The sequence below is a fragment of the Solanum dulcamara genome, chromosome 9 (genome assembly GCF_947179165.1).
Source record: "Solanum dulcamara chromosome 9, daSolDulc1.2, whole genome shotgun sequence".
Classification (NCBI taxonomy): Eukaryota; Viridiplantae; Streptophyta; class Magnoliopsida; order Solanales; family Solanaceae; genus Solanum; species Solanum dulcamara.
Genome location: NC_077245.1, coordinates 71,799,659 through 71,812,633, shown reverse-complemented (window position 1 = coordinate 71,812,633; position 12,975 = coordinate 71,799,659). Strand labels below are relative to the sequence as shown.

The 12,975-nt window shown below is 37.0% G+C and overlaps 1 protein-coding gene across 1 annotated transcript; it reads left to right on the top strand.

Annotated features, from left to right (window-relative positions):
* Nucleotides 1-209: 209 nt before the first annotated feature.
* Nucleotides 210-12,482, top strand: LOC129903474 (uncharacterized). The gene is made up of 8 exons (XM_055979038.1): nucleotides 210-431; nucleotides 8,402-8,686; nucleotides 9,926-10,649; nucleotides 10,740-10,907; nucleotides 10,995-11,126; nucleotides 11,213-11,294; nucleotides 11,426-11,539; nucleotides 11,860-12,482. The coding sequence occupies exons 2-8, from the start codon at nucleotides 8,665-8,667 to the stop codon at nucleotides 11,989-11,991; spliced, it is 1,374 nt and encodes a 457-aa protein (XP_055835013.1). The 5' UTR covers nucleotides 210-431; nucleotides 8,402-8,664; the 3' UTR covers nucleotides 11,992-12,482.
* The last annotated feature ends 493 nt before the right edge of the window (nucleotides 12,483-12,975 follow it).

The window sequence follows — 12,975 nt, the reverse complement described above, 5'->3', positions numbered from 1 at the left end:
TATTTCATTTCACATGAGTTGTGATGAAATGATTTGAATTCTCAAAATGTGCAAATCCAATTTTAATCGTGCTCTAATGCACGCCGACCAAAAACAACCCAAAAAAATCAAAAAAACAAATTTATACACCCAGGGGCAAATTTGACTTTTGATCCAATTTCATATAAATACTGAAGGAATACTGGATTACTGGAATCTCAATTCTTGTTTTCTCAGTGAGAGGAAAAAACAAATATACCAAAAAAAGTAAAAATGAAGATGATCATACCTGTACAAGAGCAAAAAAATTGCTTCAAAAAGTCTCGATCTTTTTTTGGGTTTTTCTCTAATTGTATAAAGCTTTCAATTTGGGGTGGAGATCAAAATTTATAAGGACACAAGATGAAGAAAATGGTGATGAAGAAGGAACTCTGCCATATCCCCAATATCAGGTTCACAATTTTTAAATTTTTTTTTTTTTTTTTGCTTTTTTATGCAATTGAGTGATTGTTTAGGTATTTTTACTATCTGGGCATATTTGAAAATGCTCAATTTATGCTTTTTTTTTTGTTTATTTATGAATAGAAATCTTTGTGAAGGATCATGTTACCTTTGAGTTTAATTTAGCTACTTTTTTTTCCCTTGTATTGGTTAACTTTGTGGAGTTAAATATGTACAATTCTATGTGAGTAGAAGCGGATTCAGGATTTTCGCCGAGGGGATTTGAAATATAAAGAAAGTAGACACATGAAGAAGCCAAGAGGAGATAAGAGGGAGTTGCGCCTTCACTTTTAAGACCTAAGATTGTGAATCCGAGCCAGCAAGGGAGCTAAAAAGTGTGGGAGCTCCTGAGGGGGGTAAAAAAAAAGATAAAGAAGAAGAAGCCAAGAGGATGCAACATCTATTATATGTGCATTAAATCTTGATCTTGTATATAGCACATATAACTTTCTAGCGAATGGGGTTCGTCTTGCGTCCCCTATATCGTCCCCTTTATGTATGTGAGTGTTTCGAATGAACCCCTCGAGTCCCTCTAGCTCCAGCCCTTGTTTGTGAGTGTATCGTGGTGCTTTTATCACGGGCATCGTTGTAAAATTGCTCTTCTTTTTTGTTTTTGGGCTGTGATTTTTGCAATCTATTGTTTGGTTATGGGTAACTAGGAATCTTGGAGAGATTAAAATTGTTTTGGTGATAATAAATTTAGACAGATCATTCTTCTTGATTTTAGTTAATGTTTCAAAGGAAAAATACTAGGTGATTGCTTTTCATCTGTCCATGCCTTGGTGAACAGAGTTAGCTGCTTATGGGAGATAGCAGGTACCCATGGAATTAGTAAAGGTGTGTGCAAATTACTGGACACCACGATTATTTAAAAAAATGTATAAATGGTTATCCGAGTTTTTTTCCATTATATATGAAATATGAAGAATCAAGGGAGAACCAGAAAAGGTTTGGGTTACATTACAGTGAGAATGTTGTTTTCTCCGTAGACCTCTTAAGCTCAAACGCAAACCACTAGGTTTTTGATTATGAGCAATAGTTGAGCACTTAAAAGCTCCAGAATAGCAGAGCCAATTGTACTACATCCCCAATTTCTCCTGTTTGTCATGGAAAAATTTGTCATGTTGCAAATATTTGGTGAAATTAGTTTTCTAGAATATGTTATGATATTGATGGATCTTTGAATTAGTAGTGATTTTGAGACGATAAAAGTGAGAAAAGACTCATTGAATTGGCGGTTAACAACGTCCAAGGGGACCATAACAACTTGGTATTAGAGATAGGAGTTATGGGATATCTAATCCAGCAACAATTGACACAATTGTTGACTTTGTTCCAAGAAGAACGCACAATCAATTTAGCAAGACAGGAGCCGTAAGTGCTCACTTGGATGCACTCACGAAGGATTTAGCAAATTCAAAGGCGGATGTTGAAGCAACTGAAAATGGCAGCCATAATTGAGGTTGGAAGGTAAAGCAGTGGTTGTAGCTGCAGGTTAGGGATCAGAACTATTGGGAATTCCATGATTCCTAAATATACAAAGTTGGATTTTTCACGATTTCGTGGCCACGAGGACCCCTTGGGATGGCTTAATAGGTGCAAGCATTTCTTTCGACACTTGCAAATACCAGAAGAAGAAAAAAATGGACTTGCTTCCTTCATTTGAAGAAATTGCACAACTCTGGTTTCTTCAATTAGATGAAGATATGCCTCAATGCTCTTGGGATGAGTTCAAATGTCCATGCAACCTTCATTTTGGACCAGCAATTTGAAGTCAAAAGTTGGGAGAAGTGGCTAAGTTACGCCAAATTGGATCTGTGGCAGATTACCAAGAAAGGTTTGAGCAATTGGTTTCGCGTCCGTTACCCTTACACAAGCGCAAAAAATTGAACTATACATTAGTAGTCTTCTTGAGTACATATCAATTGATGTAGAATTGGATAATCCTCCAAATTTGGCTACGGTGATGAGTATTTCCCAACTTTATGAACTTAAGGAACAAACCTTTTGTTCGCAATTATTAGATGTCTGTTGATCAAAGACAACAGATTTCTCACCTCAACAACCCACCAGATTTGTGAAGAAATTGACCAGATCTGAAATGGATGAAAGACGGTTTAAAGGACTCTGTCTCAACTGTGACGAACCTCGGGACCAAGAGAGCAAGAAATTATTCTGGATTGATTTCGTTGACGATGAGGAAGATTTGTTGAAAAAGAAGGAAATACTAGTACTTTCCACACTTAGCGCTTGAGGACAAATGCGATTTGAAGGAGGTGAGTAATGTTAGCACCCTTTAGTCTACCAACAGTTTACCCATGAAAAATGTAAAGAAATCAGAAAGTAGATTACTTCAACTTATTTATTTATTATGTTTTCCTAATACTTTGTAGCAGATATTAGCAGTAAGGAAAATATCTATTAATTATGTTGTTCTATTTCGTTGTTGCAGTTATTAGCAATAAGGAGGTTATTTCTCCACTTTCTCATTTCAGTAGTAGTAGGAAATCATTTCCTTGTTATTAGGTGGGTGGTTAATCTACCAGTGTTGTGTTTAAAGTTATTTGAATTCAATGAAAAGATAAACTGAAAATTATTTTAGTTTTTGAGTACTTTAACTCAAGAGATTTACAGGTTCTCTCTTAACGAACCAGCACCATATGTCGTAGGAAGAAAACATCTAATTTCATCTTGCAGCGTCCCATACCTAGATTCATATCAGGGTGTCCGTAACAGTGTGGTACTACTGGGATGGTCGACAAAAGGATAGTTAGAATGTTGGATATAATAGGCAGAGGAGCGGCTAGAACAATAATAGGATAGAGGCACATACCCGCCAGTGTTATCAAAAAGCAAAAAATCTCTCAAGTCCGTTGGGGCTTTATGCGCAAAATGCAAATAAATCGTGGGCTTTAATGAAAAAATACAAATATATATGTTAGTCCTAGACTAATAATTACAAGCATGAATGACAAATTATGAACAAAGAAATTGAAAAAAAAGTTACGATAAAGTGATATATCAATTGTTTAGTATCGCCTCTTCAAAAGAGGCTCATTGACAAGGGAAAGTATGTCTTAGAACATTGATGACGAGGCTGAAGTGCACATGAAGCGAGGGAAAGTGCTCAACACGTTTTGAGCCTCGCTTCAGGGCTTACGCGTGCCTTTGACAACATTAAGCACCACTGAAATGATCATTTAGGAGAGGAGCAGTGTGCTGAAAAAGTCACCAAAAAGAGGAGTGATGCTGCCAAAATGATCAGCAGAAGAGACAAAAGTACTAAAATAATGGAAAAGAAAATGAATTTTGGCAAAGCCTTCTTATGGGAAATTAGTTGGTCCTTGGCCACTACCAAGAGCGCTGAGGCTCTAAATGTACAAAGATAAAATAGAGAACACTCTTATTAAATTGGTGTCTTTACGAACTACCAAGACCGTTGAGAGCATTCGGGCTTTAATAACATGTACAAAGATAAAAGAAAGAAAAACCCTGGTTTAGTTGGTGCTTAATAAGATGCAAGGGGGTTCATGATATAAGAGTTTCGAGTAACATAAAATAAGTCAAGTTCTCCAATTGCTGAAATTCTTTAAACAAATTGGTGATCCTCATGACTATCCAAGTTATATACCATAGAATTAGGGGTTGTTTGTTGCTTTGCAGCTGTCATAGATTCAGTTGTGAATCAAGTGCAGGAAATTATCAATTCTAGTAGAAGAAATAGAAGCTCCAAACTAAGATCCATAACTGATCAAACAAGCGTCATCAAGCTAAACCCCCAATATTATAAAAACATTCCTGGTTGCAGAAGATCAATAAGTGGAACCCCAAATACTGCTTACTGCTTCGCAAATACTCTGAGACATAGAAGTGTTTTCAAAATTAGACATGCAGATTTATTCGTTGGTTGTGATCTTGATCTGATTGCCAATATGATATACCATAAGTATACCATTTCTAACTAGGATGACGTGATTTATTATCTTTCCGTAATCATGCACCTTCTTAAGATGGGCCAATATTTTTGTATATTCTCCATTAGTAACTGAAATGTCTGTTAATTATCTACCATTTGATTTCCATATCATTTGGTATCCCAAAACTCGTCCTTAATCAAATAGTATCTACTCCTTTTCCCAAAAGAGATGCTTATAAAAAAGTTGCCCCTCAAGACATACCTTTTTAAATTTATAAATTATGTTAAATTTAATATTGTCGTGGAAGAATCCGCTAAAGCTGGTGGCTTTTGATACCTCCTCCATATATACATAAATTTACCTCGACATAAATATCAAACCATCAACTATTTATCATCCATCATGAACTCACTTTCTAGCCAGATGGGCTTTCCTTGATTTGTGATTTTAAGAAGCCTACCTCTAGAGAATTGTGTTTAATTTTGGTAGTGGATTGCAAACTTGTCCTATCATACGATGAAGTAGTCTACATATTAAGAAACAATTTTTCTTTGGAAAAGGGCTATATATGGCGTATACCCCTGCACTACAGGAAATTATTAAACATTACCTATGTTATACTATTCGATGATTTCTATCCCTGCCATTACCATTTTTAATATATCTACCCCTTCATCTAACTGCCCCTTTTCGAGGGACACGTGGCTTCATCCTAAACGCTCCAACTCTTTTTTTCTTTTTGTTTAATTCTAATAGCCAAACCTCCAATTCCAATACCCAATATTTGACCCATACATGTAACCAAAGGCAAATCTAGGATTTCTAGACTAGTGCACCACATACTCAATTAAAAGAAGGAAAAAAGGTATTAAGTGGGAATTGATCCCTTGTCCATTAGGTAAATAACTCAACTTTCAACCAAGTGCACCATCTCGGCTCCTTGTAGCATAGGTGGTAGCAGATAATATTATACCAATTTTTGAACATATATACATAAAATACCTTCTCGAACAGCTGATGGTGGTCTTCTGCAGTGGAAAGAATACTTTGCTCAGTATGAGAAGGTTCTGAAGGTTTCTTGTCTCAAACAGCTGCTGGTGCCATTCAGCAGTTTGCAAATAATACATGCAGTGTAACTATGCTTCTTGATTTAACATTCGTACCGACTCTCAAAATGCTTCATGAAAGCAGTAATTTTAAGATGCTCTTAAGGTACCATAGGAAAGATTATTCAAGGCTTCTAAGCCTCACAAACAAGCAGCGATGGATGTGTAGAGTTGTTTGTGTTCTAAAACCTGGCTCTCAGTTCTAGAATAGCCTTTTCTACATCATACAGTTATATGAAGATGCTCTTAACATGCTGTCCAAATGAATTTTGCAAGGCTCATTTCACAAAAATAACTAAGCAATCTATGCCCTTACTCCTGAGTTTTCTGTTCTTTCACCAAAAAAAGATGAAAGTGTAGAGTTGTTTGTGTTCCAAACCCGATTCTTAGTCCTAGAAAACCCTTTTCTACATCATTCTATGTGATTTCTTATGTTTTAATTTTGTGTCTAATCATATGTTATGTTTATGAAAACAATGTATTCATGTGTTTGCCTTTGGGCTTAGCTCATGTACGTTGATATACATATCTCTCTTCTGCTTCAAAGGATTTTCTGCAAGTATTTTAACAGTACAGTCTTGAAGAGTATACTTCTCCTTTCCTGATGTTTGAAGGGATAAATAAGAAGATAATTTTGATTACCTTTTTTTTAAGGAAAAAACTATTGTGAATGAGCCTTTGCGGAAATGTTGGCCAGTCAAGAACTCCCATGTTTAGAAAATGCAGGTTGCTGAAGTGGGGATGTTGAGATGGATGTGTTGACATACTAGAAACAATAGGATAAAAAATAAAGAGGAATGAGGATATCCAGGACAAGGTAGGAGTTGCCTCCGTAGTGGACAAGATGAGGGAAGTGAGGATGGTTTGGGCATGTGATGAGGAGAAGCACAGAGGCCCCAGTGAGTAGGTGCGAGAGGTTGAATATAGTGGGTAGGTGGAGGGGTAGAGGTAGGTTGAAGAACTATTGGGGAGAGGTGATTAGACAGGATATGACACAACTCTAACTTACCAAGGACATGACCATAGATAGAGGTTGTGGAGGTCATGGATTAGGATAGAAGGATAGAGGGTAGTGGAGTGCGGCTTGTCGTAGTAATAGCCTTATTCTTATAGTGTATTGCTTTTGATTTCCTTTATCATATGTGTTTAGTGTGCTTCAGTTATCGTACTATGTTCATGTTATTGTTCTTTTGACTACCTGGTATGTTTTCTTCACTGTCATCTTTTCTCCTCTATACCTACTTTGATGTTCTATACTCAAGCCGAGGGTCGTCCGGAAACAACCTCTCTACCTCCACAAGGTAGAGGTAAGGTCTGCGTACCCTCCGTAGACCCTACTTGTGGGATTTCACTGGGAATGTTGTTGTATATACATAAATTATCTAGTTTTACAGAGAGACCACAGGTTCACGTTCCCCATATTTTAGCATATAAATTCACCCCTGCTCGTAACCCATTCGAAACCCATAATCTCCCTTCACTTTCTTTACACATCCTCTTTGTATTTTGCTCTCAAAGAGGAATCTTAGATTTATTTCCACATTTTCCCCAAATTCTACAGAAATTCAAAATGGAGGGTGCTATTAGCATGAAGATGTTCATTATGTTGCAGTCATGACGATAATGATGGCTATCTCCAGCGCGAACGTCATCGTTGCCGCTGATGCTCTGACACCGGCTTCCGACGCCACCTTCTTGTCTTCATTTGTTGTTCTTGCTTTTGCTCTCCTCTTCTGAGCTCTATGTATTCTCGATTCATGAGAGCCTTTTCGTAGTTTCAAAAAAAAATGTGGGAGATGATTTTCTTGTTTTGTTTCAGGGTGACTCTATGATTGTATTTTGTTAGTTTCATGTCTTTTTGTATAATATATTTGGAATATTTAGTGAGTTCTTTAGGTAATTATTATTAATAACATGAGATCTTGACTCTAGTGTTTTGGCTTCATAATGCTCATCGCCTTAATTATGTATGTGTTTTTAATGGGCTATGGGGTTTTTAGGATGAGGCCACATGTCCCTGGGAAAGGGTCAGATATATTTAAAATGGCAACGGCAGGGGTAGAAATCATCGAATAGTATAATGGAGGTTATGTTTAACTAATTTCCTATAATAAAAGGGTATATATAGCCCTTTCCCCTTTTTTCTTCTGCTTCCTCTTTCAATCATCTTTTTAATGCACAAGAGCTCATTGTTATACCTGTCTTTTATAGTCTGTCAGAGGCAGAGCAGTCCCAAACATTCATTCCTTTAATCATTCCAGGAGCATTTTAGGATCATATCATGTCTCTTTTTGTTGGTTCATGTTCAACCTTACTGAGTTCATTTCTTTAAGTTAAATCTTAGCATATTAGGTCCCTGTTTGGTTTGGATAATTATACCTGGTTTGCTGATTCAACTTTTTTCTTTAATCTGACTCCGGCTATTGTGGAAAAAACAGCTTTTAGAGCTAATAACTGACTATTACATCAATAAAACTAATTAATTTAATCTTACAGTTTAAGTAATCATAGGCGTTTGGATAATTTAATCCAAGCAGTTTAGTGGTTACTGCTTAAGTTGAAAAAGTCCTGCAGCAGCCCGTTACTGTGGTTTTAGTTTCTATCCTTTTTCGTCATGGAATAAGGGAGTGTACATTCACTATCATGCTTGGTAATACATAAATGAAGTATTTGAATTGGATTCTAAGATCAATTGATTCATGTCACTTACTCTTTTCCCTTCTATAATTTGCAAAGTATACGATCTTACTTTCTTTTTTGGACCTCACCTTCAAAATTTTGCTGAATTTAGCAGGGGTACAGAACAAATGTTTCCGTTTCCTGTTATTTTCACTTTTACATGATACGTATCATTAATTCGTTTGTGTTAAATATGCATTAATGAAAGATTTTTGGCAGGTTGAATCCGGACTATATTTCTCAGCCAAGGTTTTAACAAATTGCTTTTGATAAGGAAGATCATCAGCAGGCGATCATCTTTGTCATCTCTATCATTTAGTTTTATTCCCAGTCAGGAAGATTTGACCAAATTATTCTTGGAGAGCAATCGAAATTAACGCTTCTCCGAGATTGTACTTTTGTTTCTGTTAGAGAACCAACGGGAACTGGAATCTTTTCGAAGTCCTACTTCTATATCCTTTTCATCCCTCAACTCGGGATTGATGCCTAAAAGAAGCAGAAATGGTTATATACTTTTCCTTCCATTTTTTATCTTCCAATTACTGTTATTTTCTCTTTTCTTTTACATTTACTTTTATAGACTGATTATTTGGTTCACATATATATTGTTTTCTTGGGCTACTGTTTCATCAATCATTTTTATGCGAAGCCTGGTAGTATGAAATTTATCCTTTTAACTCTTGTGTCATAGTTGCTAATGAGATGTTGGTCAGAATAACACAATTCTAATATCGTTTTTTGTTTCCTCCCTATGTCCCATTTTATGTGGCATAATTTGACTTAACACGATGTTTTAAGAAAAAAAAGAAGACTTTTGAAATTTGTGGTCTAAAACAATCCTTAGATATTTGTGTGGCTATAAAACTTTTCATTAAGGGTAAAAAGGGAAGTTTAAAGTTGTTTCTAATCATAGAAAGGTGACATTCTTTTTGGGACGGACCACATAAAATGGGACGGAGGGAGTATTAGTATGTATAATCACAACTGTAAATTACATTTAAAGTCATTGGTTGGTGATGAATCAATTATAATCAACCCAGTGGTTGAAATCAGTGTGGTCAAAGGAACGTTTAAGTCTTGAAGCGAGGCTTAAAACATGTTGAGTGCTTCACCTAACTTAATGTGCGCTTCAGTGTCGTCGTCAAGATTGTAAGACATACTTTTCCTTGCCAATGAGCCTCTTTTGAAGAGATGACCCTAAACAATTGATATTTTACTTTATCATTAAAAAAAAATATCAGTTTCTTTGTTATTATATTTGTCATTCATGCTTGTAATTATTAGTCTTGGACTAAACATATATTTGTATTTTCTTTCCCTTTGCGCCTTTTTTAATTAAAGCCACCACTTTATTTGCACTTAAAGCCACAGCGGACCTTAGAGCTTCTTTTTTTTGTGCTTTTTGCTTTTGCTAACACTGGTGGAGACAATATCCAATTAACTCTTGGTTATCTTCTCCTAAGGGCTTTTCCAGCTTTTAAATGATTCCTTCTCCAGTGCACCATTTACTCATACTTTGAGATTTGGTTCTTGAGAAGAACTAGTTGCGTCGCATCTCAGCTCTCCTCTAAAGCAATAAGTGAACTGTCCTTAAAAGGGTGCAATTAATTCTAGTTACAACTCTATTTTGATTTGTATGGTGCTCATAGCTTATGACACTTTGCACTTTAACAATTTAGCTCTCATTAATTCACCAGACGATCAGAAATGTTTATTGTTGAATGGTCAATTGTGTCACGACAGGATTTGGTCAAAAAGAAACTGATGAGAAACACCCACATGTATGTCGGAAAAGAAAAAATAAACAAGTAGCTGCTACACTTGATTCAGCTGTTGAGCCACGGCGTTCTTCCCGCCTCCGTGAACTGTCAAATAGAAGGAACGACAGATCAGAGGTAGAACGCTTCAGTGGACTGTCAAATAGAAGGATCGACAGATTAGAGGGAGAATGCATGGGGAATGATAGATCAGATGGAGAACGCATGGGGAACGACAGATCAGAGGGAGAACGCATGGGGAGCGACAGATCAGAGGGAGAATGCACGGGGAACGACAGATCAGAAGGAGAGCGGCTCCAAGAACTGTCAAATAGAAGGAACGACAGATCAGAGGGAGAACGCCTCCGTGGACTGTCAAATAGAAGGAATGACAGATCAGAGGGAGAACGCCTCCGTGAACTTTCAAATAGAAGGAACTCCAGATCAGAGGGAGAACACCTTGGTGGACTGTCAACTAGAAGGAACGACAGATCAGAGGGAGAACGCACTGGGAACGACATATCAGAGGGAGAACGGCTCCATGAACTGTCAAATAGAAGGAGCGACAGATCAGAGGGAGAACGCCTCGGTGGACTGTCAAATAGAAGGAACGACAGATCAGAGGGAGAACGCCTCCGTGAGCTGTCAAATAGAAGGAACTCCAGATCAGAGGGAAAGTTAAACTCGATCAACTTTGACTGTTACCTGGAGTAAGTTTGTGATTTTGTGTACTAAATTATGCAATTTGGTTATATGTTTTCCAGTTTCTGTTTTGAATATAACTTTTTGGGATAATGTAGGCATATATGGAGGAAACTACCAGAGGATAAGAAAAATTTGTTTGCATGCCTTGACTCCATGTGGTTTGGCTTATACAGAACCAAACAGTATAAGTCTAAGGTGTTGAGATGGATTAAGAACAAAGACATATTCTCGAAAAAATATGTTTTTGTTCCCATTGTTCTCTGGTATGTGTTTCTGATTTGTTATCTGGCTATGCCAAAGTTACATATCATTTGAGGTTGTGCTTTGTAGACTGAGATGTCTTTCATCAGGGGTCATTGGTGTCTTTTGATCTTTTGCCATCTCGGCGAAAGTCTAGAGTCAGAATCGACAACTCCCTGTATGTTGTTACTGGATTCGTTACAGATGGCAGACCCCTTTCGATTTGCACCTGAGATAAGAAAGTATTTTCCTCGACCAACATCCTACCTTATGATTTTGGTTTTGCTAGTTATTTTACTTCGTATGCTTTGTTTTTTTCGATTTGTAGATTTGTTTCCAGCATATTCATCAATGAAGAGAGGCCAGAGAGCGAGCAGCTGATTAAGAAAATCCGGCTATTGGTTCCTCAGGTCACAATACTTTTCACTCTTGGTTCTGATGTTCCTTACTATGTGTGTCTAAGCACATATTATGTAGTTATTGATTTGATGTAAATATTCAATACGATGGTCTCTCATTTAGCACAACTTGAACGTTTCAGGTACCACAGCAGAGAAATGCCACCGACTGTGGTAAATTTGTTTTGTACTACATTAGCCTTTTCCTAGAGAATGCTCCAGAAACTTTTAGCATTACAGAAGGCTACCCTTACTTTGTGAGTACTTTGTCAAACTATTTAGATAATCAAATAAATAGAAGTGCTCCCTCTCTAAGATGGTCACACACTTCAATACGGTATCCGAGCAGACAGAGGTCCATAATTTGAGTCTCATCGCCACCCAAAAAGAATTTCCACGTGCTTGGCTCTTGAAAAAAGAATCAAGCCAGCACGTGAGGGGTGTGTTGAAGACATGATTGAATAAATAAAAGTGCCCCCTCTCTCACAGCTTAAGCTTTTGAACGAGATAATCTCACACTTCAACAATCTTCATATCAAGAAATCCTCTAATCCTCATAATCTTTTCTGTTTTATAGATGAAGGAAGACTGGTTTACTCCTGACCAGTTAGAAAGCTTTTGGCAAGAACTGCAGACTATGAACAAGGACTCATCATCTGCTGATGGAAACTCCTCAGATTCTGATGATGTTACATGTTTAGATCCATAGAAGGAAACTAAGAGGGACATGTGGATTGTTTTTCTTACAAAAATATGATACTACTCCAAGGGGCGCTTTGGAACAACGGTGGATTTTGTCTTCATGTGACCGATAGGCTCAAACTTGTTTGGGATTGAGGCATAGTAGAAGTTGTTATTATTGTGATCTATAGGTCACGAATTTTGAGCCGTGGAATCAGCTATGGATGCTTACATCACGATAGGCTGCCCATGTTACTCATTTAGCTCTTTCATGATTCCTATATGAACTCGCACGGGATGCTTCGTGCATCAGACTGTTTTTTTTTAAAATTTATTTTTAAAAAGGATACAATTGAAAGGACAGGTAACTATGGCGCATTTGGATATTTAATTTTTGGATTAGAGGATTATGCATGGATTCATTTGGTTTTTCCTTCCATTGCTCTGTGAATCTGAGTTCACTCTTTTACTCTTCCATCTTCGTTGGCCTCCTCCTGTAAATCAATATATGCAGTATTATTTTCTGTATGGATATTATTTTCAAGGGCCAGTGGTGCACAAGTCGAATTCGGTGGATAATGGATCAGCCCAGCTTTCCTTTATAATTGTCGTGCTGTGTAATTCTTGGGCGTCTTCGTGCAGCTTGGCCAGCTTCTAGGCTATCTGTGTTCACAACAATACTCCCTTCCTCAATAAGAACCTCGTCCTCAAGGTTCAAGTAGAGCTATGTCAACAATAAAAGAGTTTCACTCTCGTAAAGTGAAACATACTTCTTTGCTTCAATTCCATTAAAGGGTAGTGTGATAACAATTCCATAACTAAGATGAAGCCACCTATCTAGAGCATTGGTTGAAGATCATTTTTAAGATGAGCTATGGTATAAGAAAAGCTTTGCGAAAATTTACCAATGTAACACAAATCTTAAAGAAGTTGAAAAATAGTAGAATAGTTGATAGTGTTTCCTCAAGGAACAAACAAAGAGCAAGTTCTAGCAGTCCAAAAGGCAATCAAA